We start from the raw sequence: 21,525 nt of genomic DNA, 5'->3' as shown, positions 1-21,525 counted from the left end.
TCTATGGAAAACTTACCTTCCATGAAACCCATCGCTGGTGCCAGAAAGGTTGGGGATCAATGCAGATCAAAAGAGTAAATTTCCCCATATATGCATGCATGCTCAGTCATGTCCAACTCTTTTTGGCCCCCACGGACTGTAGCCCACCAGACTCCTCTGTCCATGGAATTTTCCAGACAAGAATAATAGAGTGGGTTGCCATTTCTCACTCCAGGGGAGTCTTGCCCACTCAGGGATCAAATCCAGTCTCTTGTGTCTCCTGCATTGACAGGTGGATTCTTTATGACTGTGCCACCTGATAGTAAGTGTTAAATATTGATTATGAAATACTTAGACTTCCATGCTCAGGAATCTTTTTTCTTTTAATTTAAAATTACAGCTTTTATTTTTTCCAGTTTTATTGAGAAGTAATTGACTATAAATTTAAGGTATATAGCATGATAATTTGATTTACGTGGATTGAAATAATTACCACAGTAGGTTTAGCTAACATCTTCTCATATAGATGCAATAAAAAGAAAAGAAAAAAGTAATAAATACTCTCAGCAACTTTCTTATATATCATAACAGCAGTGCTCATATTCCTGATGCTTATTATAACTGGAAGTTGGTACTTTTTATCCATACTTCTGCAGTATTCCTGTCTTTTCCCCTCTGCCTCTGGTAATCAGAAGTCTGATCTCTTTTTCTTTGAGGGATTTAAAAAAAATGATTCCATAGAAAAGTGAGATCATAGAGTATTAATCTTTCTCTGTCTCACTTATTTTACTTAGCATAATGCCTTCAACATGCAACATCCATGTTGTTGCAAATGGTAGGATTTTCTCATTTTTTTTATGGCTAATTTGATTCCTAGGCTGGGAAGATCTGCTGGAGAAGGAATAGGCTACTCACTCCAGTATTCTTGGGCTTCCCTTGTGTTTCAGCTGGTAAAGAATCCACTTGCAATGTGGGAGACCTGGGTTACATCCCTGGGTTGGGAAGATCCCCTGAAGAAAGGAAAGGCAGCCCACTCCAGTATTCCTTCCTGGAGAATTCCATGAACTGTATAGTCCATGGGGTTGTAAAGAGTCAGACTTTTTATGAAAAAGTCACGACTGAGCGACTTTCACATACATTTTCTTTGCTTCTTAATATAGACATTTATTGCTATGAACTTTCCTCTTAGAGCTGCTTTTGCTGTATCCCACAGGTTCTGGTATGTTATTTTTCCAATTTTGTCTCAGGAAACTTTTTTTATTTCCCTTTAATTTTTTGTTTGATCCATTGGTTGTTCAGGACACAAATCTTTATTCTAGATGGTCTGCGTAAACTTACCAATGTGTTTGTTAATGGTAAAATAAAATACAATAACTATAATAAAGAAGATTTTAAACATTGTATTTTTCATGTGTCACTTCTGTGAAACTAGAAGCTTCATGATGATGAGGACATTTTTGTCTTATTTACTGTTATGCTTAATACAGTACCTTGCACATACTAGTTGGTTAGTAATTAGAGATAGTTTGCTTCCTGGTTAAATAAATGGGTTTTGGAGTCACTGGGTCTTAGTTCTGCCACTTACTGATTAAGTAAGTGGATAGAATTGGGACGTTATTTAACTTCTTTAAACCAGTTAACATTGGTAAGTTATTTAACTTTAAACCTCAGTTTATCATTAAAATGGAGTTGATAGAAATTTGCTTATTGGGCTATGACAATTAGATAGTAGAGGTAAAATTCTTGGTGCAGAGCCTGGTGTATGCTAAGTACTAAATAAAGATTAGCTACTTGTAGAAATTAGTTATTTTACCAAGTAGGGCAATTTTTATTCATTTTTACGGACATAGAAGCAGGTTTAAGTGTTAGAAATTTATCCAAGATCAGTTGAGATGTCATTTTAGGCCTTTTGTCTCCACATTCAGTGGAGACCAAGCTTTTCTTACTAAAAGATTCCAGACATGTCCTTGTCTGCTCACATTTTACATTTGAAAAAGTTGTCTGATAAGTGGGCATATGATTTATTTAGTGATGTCATCAATATTCATGGCTTTAGGTATTTTGTATTTATGCTTTCAACTCCTCAGTCCAGCCCTTCTTGCCACTTCCACAATTCTTACCTTGAGCCAAGTCAGTGTCATCTGGATTATTGCAGTGTGCTTATAATAGCAATAAGTTCTTTTTGTTTCTTGATAAAGAAGGCAAGTGATCCCTGTAAAATTAGATTAGATCTTGTAATTCTCTGCTTAGAAGTCGTCAGTACCTTCCCCTCACAAGTGATCTGACTTCTATTACCTCTCTCTTCAGTCATAGTAGCTTTTTTTTTGCAGTTTCTCAGACTAAGCACATTGCTGCCTCAGGGTCTTAGCGTTCACATTTCTCTTCACTTGAAACGTCTTCATACACCCATACAAGTCAGTCCTTCACTTCCTTTAAGTCATTTTTATCAGTAAATGATGATTCTATTTTTAAAAAGAAGATACCTCCCTTAAATTCATATTTTTTTATTTGTGCATTCGTTTATTACCTGTCTTTCCTAGAGTGTAAATTCATGAGGACAAGAATTTTCATCTATTTTGTTTACATTATTATCTTCAGCTCCTAGAGAATATTTGACATATAATATGAACTCAGAAAATATTTGGTGAATTAAGAAGTAGTATACTCATTGCTTTTCTTTTTTATGTAAAGTCGTCTACATTTAAGGCCTCAGTGGATAATGTTTTCCATAGCCCATAGGTTTTAAGACTTTATATTTTTGTTCTCTTTCTGTAATGATGTTTTTAAATGCCGTGTACTCAGTGAGTGATATAAACACATTGTAAATTTCAGTTTTCTAATAAAAATTTTATAAAAAAAAAAAGTTATTGTTGGAAACTAAGAGAAGTCTGTGTGAGGGCTTAATTCATTCCCCAATAAGGACTGATTTGAAGTAATTTTAAAGAAAAGAAATGACTAGGTTGAACTGATTTTTATTACTTGCTTATTGCCTTGGACAAATTTCTTAATTCTAGGGATTTAGTTGCTTTGCCAGTAAAATGAGGAATTCCTCATAGGGGTATTGTAAGGTTAATAATGGATACTCTATAAGTGAAAGCTATGTTTATTTTTGATCTGTGGCAGGACTGTTGCTAAATTGGGGCAGGTTTCTTATTTAAAGGAAATTGTGTTATATTCTGAAGTAAGAGAATCTTTTTGTCAGGAGTTGCAGCCTATTGAAGGTCAGTATGAGGTAAAAATTAAGCATTGCTGCAATTTCAGTGTAAGGAACTAGAAACAATGTTTAAAATTCAACATAGATTCACTGTGTTTTGGTTATTTTTTATTGTATCATCTAAGGGTCTTTGGATTTTATCTTGGTTTAGGATTCAGATGTACATGAAATTAAATCAGTGTCTACCTTGTAATACTGTTGTATCCTTGTAAAAGTTACAAGCTCTCTGAGCTTTTCTCCCCCAGGTGTATAAAATGAAGATAATACCAATGTAATAGGATTATTAGGGGAGTTAAAATGATAAATTTTATGTTGAACATCTAGCATAGTGCCTAGCATATAACAGGCACTTTGAAATTTTTAACTTTTTATTATCTCAAGAACGCATGTATAAAGTATGAGTTAAGTATTGTGACTGCTACTTTCCATGTGTTGTAATTGTTTTTCCTTTCAGAGTAGTTACCTTAAGGGGTTATCCATTTATTTCCATGTGATTGTAATTGATTAGAGTGTTATCACAACTCATCTTTTGGAGTTGTCTTCAAGTATTTATAGTACTTGTTTGTTTAGTCGCTAAGTTGTGTCTGACTCTTTTGCGACCCCATGAACTGAAGCCTGCGAGGCTTCTTTGTCCTTGGGATTTCCCAGGCAAGAATACTGGAGTGTGTTGCTGTTTCCTTCTTCAGGGATGTTCCTGATTCAGGAATCAAACCTGCATTTCCTGCATTGACAGGCAGATTCTTCACCACTGAGCCACCAGGGAAGCCCCATATTTGTAGATTCGTTTGAAATCCCCAATTTGAGAGTAGATTTTATTTTTTATAGGAATCAAAAAGACTGAAATTTTGAAACCAATTTTTGGCAGTGTTGGAATAACACTAAATAATAATACTGCCTTTCTTATCTTACCATGAATTCTAAAGACTATATTAGATGAATATCAAACATGTTTAGGACTATCATGATATTGTTTGAAATTAGTATATTATCTCCTATGATGACTACTTTAAAAGGACACCTACCTTTTGGGTGTATGAGTATTGAACTGTTTATTAAAAAGTATTACTTCACTGCTTATTTTTGCCTCATATTTACATAATTGTTGTGTTAACATATATAGTAAAAAATTTTACTGTTTCTGTTTTCTGAAAAAATTTGTTTTTAACTTTTTTTTTAGCGCTCACCAGAATATACCAACTGCCGATATCTATGCAAGCTTTGCTTAATTCACATTGAAAACATCCAGGGAGCTCATAAACATATAAAAGAGAAACGACATAAGAAAAACATTTTGGTAAGTCTTTTTAGAAAATATTTATTTATTAAGTGATAAAACTATATGAAATATTTTTATTAATGAAACTAAAAACCAAGTGTCCATTCTTACAGTAGTAACTGATATGATAGTGTTGAAAGCTGTGATTGCCCTCCTTCTGTTAGATGGTCAGGAGGGGAACCTTCTTAGTGACCAGTTTGCTCATCCTAAAGTATGTTGTGATTCCTAAGCTTAAAAGTCAGGTACAGTCAGTCCAACTGATTTTTATTGAGTTCTTATGTGTTAGCTCTGTGGAGTGATGAATAAGATAGTCATGGTTCTTGCCCTCAGAGTTTCTAAAGTATTGGTGAAATCATACAATGAATAAGGATTTACGTATGATGAATTTCATTAAAGGGGGAATTGTGATACTAAGAAAGTGTACGAAGGATATTTTACTTAATGTAGAGGAGGGATGATTTCTTTAAGAAAATGACATTTGAGTTGTTGAACCTTGAAGTAGAGGTTTAAAAGGCAGAAAGCTAAGTGGCATAGAGGGGTGAGATGAGAGCATTTTACACAAAAAAGCAGCATGAATAAAGGTCTCTAAATTGTGAAAGGACATGACATATGAGGAACTGAAAGAGTCTAGTATGACTGGAGCAAGAGAGCTTGGGGAAAAATGGTATGAAATAAAAGTGGAGAAGTCTAGATCATGCAGGGCCTAATAAGGTTTAGACTTTGGGAATTCATATGTGATCAGTTATTAGAATGTTTTCTTTTTGAAATTCATTAATATGTTAGCTATTTAATTTTTTTCTTTTCAAAATTATAATATTAATTCTATATAACTTCTTACTTATCTCTAAGATATCCTGTCTGAGAAATACTCTTTTACTTGACCTTTCCATCAAGTCTGTGTTACACTTTCTTCATGTTCCCATAGTGACTTGATCAGAAAACCTTATACTTATGTATTATAAATATCTGTGCTTCTCTCTTGCAGACTTCGGTATGTAAATGTTTTCAAGGACAGATTTAATTTCTTATTTATTTTTCTTCATTCCTAAGTACAGTATCTGACGCATAGTTGGAGATCAGTACATTTCTTTTGGAAGAAAAATGCATTCAGAAAATTCAACAACTTGGAAAAGAAATCACTCAAATTTTACCAGCCTATTTTTATTCAATTAGCATTTCAGAAGAGTTACAAGAGACAAAGTGGTAGTTTAAGAGATAATAACTGAGAGATTTCAAGAAATGTTGGAAGATGCTGATCACTAGTTGCAGGAAGCTCAGGAAATTCCCAACAAACTTAAAAAGAAAGCCATTACACAAGAGATAATAACTGAGAGATTTCAAGAAATGTTGGAAGATGCTGATCACTAGTTGTAGGAAGCTCAGGAAATTCCCAACAAACTTAAAAAGAAAGGCATTACACATTATAGACATTATAGGGAAATTTTAGAATATTGTAAAAAACCCAAACCAACCTTAAAATCAGCTATCCTGAACTTTTAGTGAAGTTGGAATAGTAGAGACTGAATTTACCTTCTTGAAATAAGCAACAAAAACAAAAAAAAGACAAATATTACTAATAATTTTTTTCTTTAGGCAGTGAAGGACTAACTGAAAACAAATGAGCTCAATGATTACACCAATTTGAGAGAGTTTTCAGATTGTACAATAGGGAGCAGAATACAATGGACTCCCAGAGATGAGGAGATGAACTTGACTTCAGGGAGTACAGTGTGGCTAGAGTTTGTAGGGGAGAAGGCAATGGCAACCCACTCTAGTACTCTTGCCTGGAAAATCCCATGGACGGAGGAGCCTGGTGGGCTGCAGTCCATGGGGTCGCCAAGAGTCGGACACGACTGAGCTTCACTTTCACGCATTGGAGAAGGAAATGGCAACCCACTCCAGTGTTCTTGCCTGGAGAATCCCAGGGACGGGGGAGCCTGGTGGGCTGCCGTCTATGAGGTCGCACAGAGTTGGACATGACTGAAGTGACTTAGCAGCAGAGTTTGTAGGACAGAAAAACAAAAAAGAAAGCTATACAGGCAGAAACTCAAAGTTTTATGAACAGTTCCCTCAGAATATTTAGTGCAGTACTGATTGGTGCACGCATGTGAGAAAGCTGCCTGAAGTCAGGGAAAGAACCATCTGAAGGGATTAGAATAGTGCTTGGTGTGCCTCCAAAGCCGTGAACAGTATCTTCCAACTGTCCAGACTGAAAAACCTCATGAGACTTCCCTGGTGGTTCAGTAGGTAAGATTCAGCGCTTCCAATGCAGTGGACCTGGGTTCAGTCCCTGGTCAGGCATCTAGATCCAGTATGCCACAACTAAAGATCCTACATGCTGCAACAAAGATACCACATGCTGAAACAAAAATGAAAGATCTCATGTGCCCAAACTAAGACCCAGCGGACACAGTGAGTGCATTAAAATGAGCTAAACCCCAAACTCAAATAGCTAATCTGTGAATAAGAAAAATCTAGAAAGGAAGAGTTGTATTTTTACCCATATATGTAACAGTTTCACATGAAATCTAAAATGATATTCAGACTGCTACTAGGGTATTCTCCAGAGTAAAACTTTCTTGATAATATGAACAGAATCTTACTTTAAAATAAAGCCTTCTTGGACTTCCCTGGTGGTATAGCAGATGAGAATCCACCTGCTACCGCAGAGGATGTGAGTTTGATCCCTGGTCTGGGAGGATTTCGCATGCTGTGGATCAGCTAAGTCTGTGAGCCCCAACTACTGAACATGAGGGCTGCAATTACTGAAGCTTACATGCCTAGAGCTCGTGTGCTACAACAGGAGAAGCTACCACAATGAGAAGCATGCACACTGCAAGTAAGAGTAGCCACTGCTCTCTGCAGCTAGAGGAAGCCTGTGTGCAGCAGTGAAGTCCCAGCACAGCCAAAAATAAATAATAAGAAAATAAAAATTTTAAAAAGGCCTAGTGTAGCTGGATAAATAAACAAATATATATATTTTTTGAATGGAAAAGCAAAAAGAAAAACCTCATACTTTGTGGGAAGTTGGGTAGAGTAATCAGAAAGATCTTATTTCAGTAGTGGGGAATCTTTAACCCTAAGCTAAATCTGGTGCCAACTAAAAAATTTTGAAGGTAAGACACCAAAAAATAACCTATTTTCAAGTATTTCATGTCATTATAGAAAAAAGCTTGAGAATATTTTTAGGAATACAAAATGTCCATCCTCCCCCGAAAGTTCACTTTGGCTGCCATTCAGTAAAAAATTATCTGGTGTACAAGGCAGCAGGAAGGTACAAATTATGAAAAGAAAGATGAGTCAATCAAAAGCGACCTTGAACTGACACAGTAGAATTGGTAGAGAAGGACAATAAGACAGTTAATATAACTACTCCTGATGTTCCTAAAAATAGAGACATGGAAGATATAAAAATGATTCAAATTGAACTTACAGAAATGAAAACTATAATGTCTAAAATGAAAAATACAGTATGTAGGATGGCACATGAGACATTGCAAAAGAAGAGGTTGGTGAACTTAAAGATATAGGAATGGAAGTAAGTAATGAAACAGAAAAAAGAAGTTGGAAAAAAGAAAAGAGCATCATTGAGCTCTGGAATAATTGATATTTGTACCATTTCTTCATAAACTCTTCAGAACATTGAGGAGGAATGCTTCCCAACTGAGTCTATAAGGACCATATTACTCTAATACAGGAAGCAGAAGAGGATATTACAATGAAAGAAAACTTCAGATCAATATCCCTTATTAGCATAATTGCAAAAATTCTAAACATTATTTTAGAAAATTGAATCCATCAATATGTTTAAAGGAGGAAATACAAAATGACCAAATAGGCATTTATTCCAGGAGTGCATTTTTGGTTTACATTAGAAAATGAATCACTATAATTCATCATATTAACAAACAGAAAAAGAAAAATATGTGATCATCTTAGTAGATGCTGTAAAAGCATTTTAAAAAGTTTAAAGAAAATCTCAGCAGACTAGAAATTGAAGGGAACTTTCTCAACATGATAAAGAACATCTGTGAAGAAGTTACAACTAACATACTTGATAGCGAAAAATTGAATGTTTCCTCCTTAAGATAGAAAAAAGACAGGTATGAAAATGGTATAGCTGTGGGAAACTGTGTTGTAGTTCCTCAAAGTTAAAAATGGAATTACTATATGATCCAGCAGTTACACTTTTGAGTATAAAGTCAAAGGAATTGAAAGCAGGGTCTTTAAGTGATATTTGTACCACCATGTTCATTATAGCATTGTTCACAATAGCTAAAACGTGGAAGCAACTCAGCTGTCCATCAGCAGATGAATGGATAAACAAAATGTTACATATACATACATTGAAATATACTGCCTTAAAAAGGAAGGTAATTCTGATACGTTACAACATGGAACCCTGAGTAAGTTAATACTAACTGAAATAAGCCAATCATAAAAAGACAATTACTGTAATTATTCCACTTATATGAGATACTTATAGTTGTCAGAATCATAAAGACAGAAGGTAGAATGGTGGTTGTCTGGGGAGATGGAGGAATGGAAAGGTTTCAGTTTTACAAGATAAAAAGAATTCTGCTGATGTGTGATGGTGATGGTTGCACAACAAATGAATGTACTTAATTCCATTGAATTGTACTTGTAAAAATGGTTAAGATAATACATTTTATGTTATGTATATTTTATCACAGTAAAAAAAATTGGGGAAAAAGGTAGATATGTTCGCTCTTACACTTTTATTCAGCGTTTTATTCGAAGTTCTAGCCAGTGAATTCAGACAAGAGACAAAGGAAAGCTATCTAAGTTGGAAAAGAAGAAGTACAACTATATTTGTAGGTAAAAGTGATTGTTTATATAGAATATTCAGTGACGTCAGAAAAGAGTTATTAGAGTTAATGAGTTTAGCAAGGTTGCAGAATACAAACTCAGCATGCAAAAGTCAGTTGTATTTTTGTATACTAATAATGAACAGTACAAAAGTGAAGTTCAAAAAACGACTGTTTACAATAGCATCAAAAATATGCAAAATTATACACAAAAATTATAAAATATTCCTTAGAGAAATTAAAGAAGAGCTAAAGAAATGCAGAAATAAACCTTGTTTTTGTGTTGGAAGAACTAATATTAAATTTCTTTCTAAACTGATCTGTAGACTCAGCCCAATCCTGAACAAAATCCTGAATTGAAAGCCTGATTCTAAAATTCATCTGGAATATATACTGCTATATTTCAAATAGATAAGCAACAAGGACCTACTTTACAGCACAGGGAACTATATTCAATATCTTATGATAACCTATAATGGAAAAGAATCTGAAAAAGAATATATCTGTATGTACTTACATATGTATGTATGTGTAACTGAATCACTTTGTTGTAACCCGAAACGCTGCAAATTAACTATACTTCAATAAAACTAAAAAAGAAGGAAGAGAAAAGCTGAAATTCATCTGGGAAAGCAAAGGCCCTTGAAAATTCAAAAGAACTTTGAAAAGAACAAAGTTGGAGAACTGACAACACCTGCTTTACAGACTTAAACTACAGTAATAAGGCAGTGTGGTATTGGCATCAAGTAGACAAATATATCAGTGGAGCAGAATAGTGAATATAGAAATGGCACACTTGTATGAACAACTGATTCTTTTTTTTAACAGAGATTCGAAGGCAATTTAGTGGAGAAATTATACTCTCTTAAACATATAAATAGTTAAATATCCATGAATAAAGAAAGACCTTTGATCCATACCTTACTTATAAACCTAAATGTAAAACCTAAAAGTATAAAATTTCCAGGATAAGATATGGTAGAAAATCTTTATGACCTTGGATTGGGCAAAATTTCTTAGATATGATACTAAAGAGGAAAAAAATGATGAATGGACTTAATTAAAAACTGCTCTTTGAAAGATATCTTTAAAGAATGACAGACAATACTACCTGCAGATTGGGAAAAGATATTCACAAATCATATCAGGTAAATGAGTTGCATCTAGAAGAAATAAAAAAACTTCTAAAACCTAGTAATAAGTACAGTAGTCACCCCTTATTCATGGTTTGCTTTCCATGGTTTCGGTTACCCTTGGTCACCCATGTCTGAAAATATCAAATGGAAAATTCCACAAATAAAGAGCATACAGTTTTAAACTGCATGCCATTCTGAATTCAGTTTAGTTCAGTAGCTCAGTCATGTCTGACTTTGTAAAACCATGGACTACAGCATGCCAGGCTTCCCTGTCCTTCACTATCTCCTGGAATTTGCTCAGACTCATGTCCATTGAGTCTGTGATGCCATCCAATCATATCATCCTCTGTCGTCCCCTTCTCCCCTGCCTTCAGTCTTTCCCAGCATCAGGGTCTTTTCCAGTGAGTCAGTGCTTTGCATCAGGTGACCAAACTATTGGAGCTTCAGCTTTAGCATCAGTCCTTCCAGTGAATATTCAGGGTTGATTTCCTTTAGGATGGACTGGTTTGATCTCCTTGGTGTCCAAGAGTCTTTTCCAACACCACAGTTCAAAAGCATCAATTCTTTGGCACTCAGCCTTTTTTATAGTCCAAACTCTGACATTGGTACATGACTACTGGAAAAGCCATAGCTTTGACTATATGGACCTTTGTTGGAAAAGTAGTCTCTGCTTTTTAATACTGTCTTAGGTTCGTCATAGCTTTTCTTCCAAGGAGCAAGCATCTCTTAATTTCATGGCTGTAGTTGTTCGCAGTGATTTTGGATCCCAAGAAAATAAAGTTTGTCACTGTTTCCATTGTTTCCCCATCTGTTTGCCTTGAAGTGATGGACTGGTTGCCATGATCATAGTTTTTTTAATGTTGAGTTTTAAGCCAGCTTTTTCACTGTCCTCTTTCACCTTCATCAAGAGGCTCTTGTAGCTTTTCGGCCAGAACCACCATCTGCCAGTAATTTGCCAAAATGACCAACACAAAGGGAAAGAGGAGGAGCACCCACTACATGTTCTCCAGGCCTTTTAGAAAACATGGAGTTGTTCCTTTGGCCACATACATGCGAATCTACAAGAAGGGTGATATTGTAGATATCAAGGGAATGGGTACTGTTCAAAAAGGAATGCCCCACAAATGTTACCATGGCAAAACTGGGAGATTCTGCAATGTCACCCAGCATGCTGTTGGCATCATTGTAAACAAACAAGGGCAAGATTCTTGCCAAGAGAATTAATGTGCGTATCGAGCATATTAAGCACTCTTAGAGCCGAGATAGCTTTCTGAAACGTGTGAAGGAAAATGATCAGAAAAAGAAGGAAGCCAAAGAGAAAGGGACTTGGGTTCAGCTGAAGCGCCAGCCTGCTCCACCCAGAGAAGCACACTTTGTGAGGACCAATGGAAAGGAACCCGAACTGTTGGAGCCCATTCCCTGTGAATTCATGGCCTGATAGGTGTAAAAATAAAGACCTGGATGGTACAAATGTTTCTCTTAATTGAGTAGAGGTGTTGTGTCCAAATTCAGTGGGTGATGTCTTTTCAAATTTAGTGTTTTTTCTTCCTGAAAGATGTAAGATAGTTGTTCAGTATGCTCCATTTTTTAATAAACTGCCAGATATTGTTTAAAAAAAAAAAAAAGAAGCTCTTTTAGTTCCTCTTCACTTTCTACCGTTAGGATGGTGTCATTTACATACCTGAAGTTACTGATATTTCTCCCAGCAATCTTGATTCTACCTTGTGCTTCATCCAGCCTGCATTTCGCATGATGTACTCTGCATATAAGTTAAATAGGTAGGGTGACAACGTATAGCCCTGATGAACTCCTTTCCCAATTTTAAACCAGTCTGTTGTTCCATGTCTGGTTCTGACTGAATAGTGTGATGAAATTTCTTGTTTGGCTTTGTCCTGCCTGTGATATGGGTATCTGCATAGTGTATGTTACCTGTCTGTTAGTTACTTAGTTATCAGATTGGCTGTTAGTGGTATCACAGTGCTTGTGTTTCAGTAATCCTTATTTTACTTAATAATAGCCCCAACGTGCAAAAGTAGTGATGCAGGCAATTTGAGTAGTCTCTTAATGTGCCTAATTTATAAATAAAACTTTATCATAGGTATGTATGTAGAGGAAGAGAATAGTATTTACAGGGTTCAGTGCTTTCTGTGGTTTTAGGCTTCCACTGGAGGCCTTGGAGCATATCTTCCAAGGATGAGGGGAACTGCTATAAACAAACAACCAAATAAAAATATGGGCAAAAGATTTGAGCCAACACTTTAATAAAGAAGACATAGAGATGTCAAACACATGAAAAGATGCTCAACATTATTCATCATTAGGGAAATCACTGCACTTATAAGAACAGCTAAGATTAGAAATATTGACTGTGCCAAGTGTTGTCAAGGATGTGAATGAACAGCAAGTCTGAAACAGTGCTGGTGGAAATATAAAATAGTATTGGGTTGGCTAAAAAGTTTGTTCGGGATTTTCCATAGCATAAGATGGTATAGAAAAACCTGAATGAACTTTTTGGCCAACTCAATAATCCACCTTTTATTTTAAAGATTTATTTTAAAATTATTTTTTAATTGAGAGTTGGTTGACATACATGTTAGTTTCACATGTACAACGTAATGAATCAACATATATATATTTTGTGAAATAATCACCACAATAAATTTAGTCAATACCAACTACTGCACATAACTTTTTTTTTTCTTGAGGTGAGAACTTCACCTCAGTCTTCACTTTAAGATTTATGCTTTGCAACTTTTCAGTATACAATACTGCATTATTAACTATAATTACCAAGAAGTATATATAAATCTTAAGGACTGATTTATTTTATAACTGAAAGCTTTTACCTTTTGACTGTGTTCACCCATTTCGCTCACCCCCAACCACTAATCCCTACCTCTGGAAATGACCAATATGTTCTCTGTATTAGTTCAGTTTTTGTTGCTGCTGTTTTTAGATTCCACATACAAGTGAGATCATACAGTATTTATCTTTCTTGGTCAGACTTACTTCATTTAACAGTATGCCCTCAGGGTCCATCCATGTTGTTGCACATGGCAAGATTTTCTTTTTTTTAATGACTGAATAATGTTAAGTTGTCTGTATGGACCACATTTGCTTTATTCACTCATTCATCAGTGGACATGTAGGTTGTTTCCATGTCTTGGATATTATAAATAAAGCTGCAGTGAACATGGAGGTGCAGATTTCTTTTCCTGTTAGTGTTTTAATTTTTTTTGGATAAATACCCAGAAGTGGAATTACTAGGTCACATGGTAATACATCCATTTTTTAAAACATTGGCAGTTTTTTAAAAGTTAAACATACAACTAATACATGATTCAGCCATTCCGTTCCTATGGGTTTATCCAAGATAAATGAAAGCATATGTCTCTACACTTACTTGTATATGAATATTCATAGCAGTTTTATGTTTAATAATTAGCCAAAGAAGTGAACAAATAAATGTGGTATATCCATATCTTGTTATGCTATTTGTTGTTAAAAGGAGTGAACTATTGACTACATAGATGGATCTTAAGTATCATGAGTGTAAAAAGTCAGACAAAAATGACTATATACTGTGCAATTCCATATATATAAAATTCTAGAAAATGCAGTCTAAACTGTAATCATAGAAAGCAGATTGTTAGTTCCCAGAATATGGGTGTAGAAGAAGGATGTAGTGATTACAAAGGGATATGAGGAAGTTTTTGAGAGAGATTGATATGTTTATTATCTTGATTTTGGTGATGGTTTTATTATATACATATGTCAAAAATGAACCCAATTGTAAAGTTTAAATATGTGCAATTTATTTTATATAAATTATATCCACAGTAAAGTTGCTTTTTCAAAAGCAGCCGAAAAGATAAAAGTCCATTCACAAAGGTGCAGAGGATGGGAATGTTGGCTGACTTATCCATAACAGCAATAGAAGCCAGAAGACAGTTGAATAGTATCTTCAGAGTTCTGGAGGAAGGAAAAATCACCTGTCAACATCTATTTGTTTTATTTTTTTGGCCACACCACACGGGATGAAGAACTTCCCTGATCAAGGATTGAACCCATGCCCCCTCCATTGGAAGCACAGAGTCTTAAGCACTAGATCACCAGGGAAGTCCTTTTTTTTTGAAACTATATTTCTATACCCAGTGAAATTGTCGAACAATAATGAGCACAGAATATATATACACACATGCATTTATTTTTATTTTATTCAAGTATAGTTGATTTACGATGTTGTGTTAATTTCTGCTCTAAAGCAGAATAATTCAGATCAATATATATATACATTATTTTTTCTTAAATCATTGACCCATGGTCTTGTAAGCCAGTAACGTTTATTTATTTATTTTTGGCTGTGCTGGGTTTTCATTGCTGTGCATGCAGGCTTTCTCTAGTTGCAGCCAGCAGGGGCTACTCTTCGTTGTGCTGTGTAGGCTTCTCATTGTGGTGGTTTTTTTGTTTCAGAGTATGGGCTCTAGGCACCCGGGCTTCAGTAGTTGTGGCACATGGACTCAGTAGTGGCATGGGCTTAGTTGCTCTGCAGCATGTGGAATCTTCCTGGTAGGGATCAAACTTGTGTTCCCTGCGTTGGCAGGTGGATTCTTAACCACTAGACCACTAGGGAATACCAGTATACATTATTATTTTTTAAGTTTATTTATTTGGCTGTGCCAGATCCTAGTTGAGGCTCACAGGATCTTTGATCTTTGTTGCGGCATCTTGGTTGCAAAATGTGAGATCTAGTTCCCTGACTAGGGACTGAACCTGGCCCCCTGCATTGGAAGTACGAAGTGTTAGCCACTGGACCACCTGGAAAGTGCCCCACATTCTTTCCAATATTCTTTTTTATTATGGTTTATCCCAGGACACTGAATATAGTTCCCTGTGCTATAAGCAGGATCTTGTTGTTAATCCATGCTATATATATAATCGTTTGAATATCTATTAATCCCAAGCCTCCCAGTCCATCTCTCCCCACCACTTTTGGCAAACACAGATCTGTTTTCTATGTCTGTGATTCTGTTTCTGTTTGAAAAGTAAGTTCATTTGTGTCATATTTTGGATTCCACATATAAGTGATGTTACATGATATTTGTCTTTCTCTTTCTGACCTTTACTTATTATAATAATCACTAGGTTCATCTATGTTGCTGCAGATGGCATTATTTGATTATATTTTATGACTGAGTAGTATTCCCTTGTATATGTGTACCATGTCTTTATCTTGTTGATGGACATTTAGTTTGTTTCCGTGTCTTGGCCACTGTGACTGGTGCTACTATGTACATAGGAGAGCATGTATTTTTTCAAATTAGAGTTCCCTCCGGATATATTCCAGGTGTGGGATTGCTGGTTCATATGGTTCTGTTTGTAGTTTTTTAAGGAAACTCCATACCATTCTCCATACTGGTTGTACCAGTTTAAATTCCCACCAACAGTGTAGGAGGGTTCTCTTTCCTCCACAGTGTCTCCAGCACTTTTATTTGTATACTTTTTAACGATGGCCATTCTGACTGATGTGAGGTGGTACCTTGTAGGTTTGAATCACATTTCTCTAATAATTAGTGATGTTGAACATCTTTTCATAAGCCTATTGGCCATCTGTATGTCTTCTTTGGAGAAGGATCAGTTTAGGTCTGCCTCTTTTTTGATGGACCTAACAGAGTCAGAAGAGGTGGCAAGAATACACAGAACTATACATAAAAGGTCTTAAGGACTGTTGTGGTATGGATGCTCACTTGGAGCCAGACATCCTGGAGTGTGAAGTCAAGTGGGCCTTAAGAAGCATTACTGCAAATGAAGCTAGTGAAGGTGATGGAATTCAAGCTGAACTATTTCAAATCCTAAAAGATGATACTGTTACAGTGCTGCACTCAGTATGTCAGCAAATTTGGAAAACTCAGCAGTGGCCACAGTACTGGAAAAGGTCAGTTTTCATCCCAGTTCCAAAGAGGGCAGTGCTAAAGAATGTTCAGACTATCAGACAATTGTGCTCATTTCCTGTACTGGTAAGGTTATGCTCAAAATCCTTTAAGCTAGGCTTCCGCAGTACTTGAATTGAGAATGTCTAGATGTACAAGTTGGATTTAGAAAAGGCAGAGGAACCAGAGATCAAATTGCCAACATTCATTGGATAATATAGAAAGTAAGGGAATTCCAGAAATAAAATGTGCTTCATTGTGCTAAATCCTGTGACTGTGTGGATCACAACGAACTTTGGAAAATTCTTAAAGAGATGGGAATACCAGACCATCTTACCTGTCTCCTGAGAAAGCTGTATGTGGGTCAAGAAGCAACAGTTAGAACCTCATATAGAACAACTGACTGGTTCAAAATTGGGAAAGGAGTATGACAAGGCTGTATGTTGTTACCCTGTTTATTTAACTTATATGTAGAGTACATCATGCAAAATGCCAGGCTGGATGAATTACAAGCTGGAATCAACATTTCCAGGAGAAATAGCAACAATCTCAGATATGGAGATGATACTCTGCATATCTCATGCCAGAAAATGAAGATGAACTGAAGAGCCTCTTGATGAGGGTGAAGGACAGTGAAAAAGCTGGCTTAAAACTCAACATTAAAAGAACTAAGATCATGACTTCCGTTGCCATCACTTCAGGGCATATAGAAGGGGAAAATGTGGAAGCAGTGACACGTTTTCTCTTCTTGGGCTCCAAAATCACTGTGGATGGTGACTGCAGCCATGAAATTAAAAGACGCTTGCTTTTTGGAAGGAAAACTATGACAATCCTAGACAGTATATTAAAAAGTGAACAGATCACTTTGCTGACAAAGGTCTGTATAGTCAAAGCTGTGGTCTTTCCAGTAGTCATGTACGGATATGAGAGTTGTACCATAAGGAAGCCTGAGCACCAAAGAATTGATGCTTTCAGACTGTGGTGCTGGAGAAGACTCTTGAGTGTCCCTTGGACAACAAGGAATTCAAACCAGTCAATCCTAAGGGGAATCAGCCCTGAATACTCATTGGATGGACTGTTGCTGAAGCTCTAATACTTTAGCCACCTGATGGGAAGAGCCAGCTTACTCATTGGAAAAGACCCTGATGCTGGGAAAGATTGAAGGCAGGAGAAGGGGATGACAGAGGATGAGATGGTTGGATGGCATCACCAACTGGGTGGACATGAACTTGGGTGAACTCTGGGAGATGGTGAAGGACAGGGAAGCCTAGCATGCTGCAGTCCATTGGTTCACAAAGAATCAGATGTGAGTTAGTGACTGAACAACAAAAATCCTGCTTTCCTAGTACCATGTTTTGATAAGACCGGTTTTTCACATTGAATGTTCTTAATATTTTTATTAAAAATAATTTGACCTTATATATGAACATCTACTTCTGGGCCCTCATTTTATTGGCCTCTGTGTCTGTCTGTATGCCAATGCAATACTCTTTTGGTTACTGTGACTTTGCACTAAGTTTCGAAATCAGGAAATTTGAGTCCCCTAAGTTTGTTACTCTTTTTCAAGATTGTTTGCTGTTTGGGGTCTCTTAAGGGTCCATGTGAATTTTAGGATTTTTTTTTTTCTTTTTCTACAAAAAAGTTGTTGGGATTTTGATAGGGATTGAATTGGATATGTAGATTGCTTTGGATACTACTGACATCTTAACAGTATTGAGTCTGCCAGCTCCATGAACATGGAATGCTCAGTTGCTTAGTTGTGTCTGACTCTTTGTGATGCTATGGACTGTGTAGCCTGAGAGCTTTCTCTGTCCAGGAGTTTCTCCCAGCATGGAATATCTTTTTTTTTTTTAAATTCATGTCTTCTTTAATTTCTTTAAGCAGCATTTTGTCTTTTTTAGTGCATACCTCTTTCATCTTCTTGGTTAAATTCATTCTTAAGTGTTTTATTCTCTTTGATGCTGTTTTGGATGGAATTATTTTCTTAATTTCTGTTTCAAATTGTTTGTTGTTAGTATATAGAAATGCACTTGATTTTTAAAATAATTTTATTTTTGACTGAGCTAAGCCTTCGTTGCTGTGCAGAGTTTTCTCTAGTTGTGGTGAGTGGGAGCTACTCCAGTTGTGTTGAGCAGTCTTCTCATTGTGGTGGCCTCTGTTGTGGTACACGGACTCTAGGTATGCGGGCTTCAGTAGTTGCAGCATATGGGCTCAGTAATTATGGCTCCCAGGCTCTAGAGCACAGACTCAGTAATTGTGGTGCATGGGCTTAGTTACTTTATGGCATGTCGGATCTTCCCCGATTAGGGACTGAACCCATGTCCCCTGCATTGTCAGGCGGATTCTTTACTGCTCTGCCACCAGGGAAGCCCAGAAATGCACCTGAGTTTTGAGTGTTGATTTGTATCCTGCTGAATTTGTTCAGTAGTTCTGATGTCTGTTTTTAGACTTTTAAGGGTTTTCTATATACTAGATTATGTTTATCTGTCAATAGGGATAATTTTATTTATTCTTTTCTAAGGTGAATGCCTTATGTTTCTTTTTCTTTCCTGATTCCTTTGGCTAGAAGTGTTGAATAGAAGTGGTGAAATGGTCATTCTTAATCTCAGAGGAAAAACTTCAGTTTTTCATTATCAGATATGATGCTGCTGCTGCTGCTAAGTTGCTTCAGTAGTGTCCGACTCTGTGTGATCCCACAGACGGCAACCCACCAGGCTCCCCCGTCCCTGGGATTCTCCAGGCAAGAACACTGGAGTGGGTTGCCATTTCCTTCTCCAATGCATGAAAAGGAAAAGGGAAAGTGAAGTCTCTCAGTCGTGTCTGACTCTTAGCGACCCTATGGACTGCAGCCCACTAGACTCCTCTGTCCATGGGATTTTCCAGGCAAGAGTACTGGTGGGTTGCCAGTGCCTTCTCCGAGATATGATGTTAGCTGTAGGTTTTTCATACATGGTCTTATATAGCAGTAGTTTCATGTTGTTCCTAGTTTTTTGAGTGCTTTTACCACAGAGGGGTGTTGTATTTTGTCAAATGGTTTTTCTGCATCAGTTGAGGTTCTTTGTCCTTTCTCCCCTTTCATGCTGTTAAGATGATATATTACATCTTATTTTATGTTGAACCATTCTTGTGTTCTAAGAATGAATCACATTTGGTCATGATGTATAATCCTTTTAATATTCTGTGAATTCAGTTTGCTAGTATTTAGTTGAAGATTTATTGAAAGTTTTTAAATAGAAGAATAACTGGTATGTGCTATGCTTAGTTGCTTAGTCATGTCTGACTGTTTGCGACCCCATGGACTGTAGCCGGCCAGGCTCCTCTGTCCAAGGGGATTCTCCAAGCAAGAATACTGGAGTGGGTTGCCATGCCTTTCTCTAGGAGATCTTCCCAACTCAGGTATCAAACTGAAGTCTCCCACATTACAGCCTGATTCTTTATCGTCTGAGCCACCAGGGAAGCCCGAGAATACTGGATTGGGTATCCTGTTCCTTCCCTAGTGGAACTTCCCGACCCAGGAATTGAACCAGAATCTCCTGCATTGCAGGTGGATTCTTTACCAGTTGAACTACCCAGAAAGCCCAATAACTGGTATAAATACAGGGAATTGGATGAAGAGTCAGAGATTAGAAATGGGAGAATGATTAGGAAATTTTTGCCTCCTGGGCAAATTTTCCAAGCCTAAACTAGTTCTTTCCATTATTTACCTCATCTCAGTAGAAGGCACCACCATTTGCCCTGTTCTTAGCATAAGCACATTTGAGTCATTTTTGGTTCATCTCTTTCTTTCGTACCTCACATTCAAACAATTAGTAAATTCTATTGAATATGCCTTCAAAATATTGTGTATTTCACAGTCATTTGTCACATATCTTTACTTTTTGTGCTGTAATCTGAGCTACCACCATCTGTCACCTGAACTATTTTCAAGTTATTCCATTTCTTTCCCCCGACAATCTTCTTCATTTAGCAGCCAGAATTGTTATTTCCTGCTCATAGGCCATCAGTGGCTTCCCAACTTAAAATTATAAACCCTTATCAGGGTTTATACAAGGTTGTACAGTATTTGGCTTCTACTTAACTTTGCAACTTCACATTTCATAGTCACCTCTTTGTTACTCAGCTTCAGACATTAGGCTTTTTTTGCCTCTGAGTCCTTGCATTTACTATTTCCTGTGTCTTGGAAAATACAGGGAATTGGATAAAGAGTCATAGATTAGAAATGGGAGAATAATTAGGAGATTTTTGCCTCCTGGGCAAGTTTTCCAAGCCTATTTCCTATGTCTTGAATGCTCTCCCCCCAGAAATTTAAATGTCTCTTATCTTCACTTCTTTCAAGTCTCTTTACCTGTTTAGAGTGATTTTCTTTGTCTGTTCTATAGTAGCACCCTCTTCTCATCAGTCTGTAGCCTCTTACCCTGTTTCTTCTTAATAACACTACCTGACACTACAATATTTATTTATTTATGTGTTGTCTATTTTCTCTAATTAGAATATATGTTACAGAAGGGCAGGGACTTAATTGATCATATTTATGACAGGATATATATCATGTTGGTTTGAGGATGATCAATGATATGAGGATATAAATGACAATATTTGATGGAACAGTATCCTAAAGGAGGTAGAATAGGCTTATTAATAGCATAGAGGAGTGTGCTCATTGATTGTCTTTTATCCATTTTCAATCTGGAAATACGTATCATTTTTTTCACTATGTTGGATAAATCCTGAAAAAAAAAGTCCTGAAAACTGATATATCTGTTCATCTAACTTGTATTTAGTTTATAGTTAAGATTGTAAAAACGATCACAGAAACTTATAAAAAGAAAGTTGTCTTACTTTCTATGTTTAACTATTCTGTACCATAGGTAAACTTTATATAGGTTAAAACTGATTGTGATAACAATAAAATTAGGAATAGACCAAAGTCTTTGTTTAGCCATATTGAGTGTGGGAGGGGGAAAGAACAAATTATTTTTGATTATTCTTTTGGGAGCTCCTTATCTCAAAAAAATAAGAGATTGTTTCTTGACTGAAATGTGATAATAGAAAATGCCTTTATTATAATATTAAATAAAAAATGTAGGAGATACAGGAGATGCGGGTTCAATCCCTGGCTTGGGAAAATCCCCTGGAGTAGGAAATGGCAACTTGCTCCAGT

At 36.3% G+C, this 21,525-nt stretch overlaps 1 protein-coding gene and 1 pseudogene across 9 annotated transcripts in view; both read left to right on the top strand.

Annotated features, from left to right (window-relative positions):
• The window catches only part of TUT4 (terminal uridylyl transferase 4), a 162,073-nt gene that overhangs the window by 44,004 nt on the left and 96,544 nt on the right, over positions 1-21,525 (top strand). For all 9 annotated transcript variants that reach the window (XM_088835298.1, XM_088835297.1, XM_088835300.1 and 6 more), the window contains exon 4: positions 4,371-4,487. In XM_088835298.1, coding sequence (XP_088691424.1) covers positions 4,371-4,487 — 117 coding nt within the window. The remainder of the gene's footprint in view (positions 1-4,370; positions 4,488-21,525) is intronic.
• Positions 6,340-12,839, top strand: LOC129541790 (large ribosomal subunit protein eL21 pseudogene; annotated as a pseudogene).

The sequence above is a fragment of the Moschus berezovskii genome, chromosome 4 (genome assembly GCF_049115385.1).
Source record: "Moschus berezovskii isolate FMDL1 chromosome 4, NW_MosBer_1.0, whole genome shotgun sequence".
In the NCBI taxonomy this organism is placed as follows: domain Eukaryota; kingdom Metazoa; phylum Chordata; class Mammalia; order Artiodactyla; family Moschidae; genus Moschus; species Moschus berezovskii.
The sequence above is the reverse complement of the archived record's forward strand: the minus strand, read 5'-3'. Positions and strand labels throughout refer to the sequence as shown.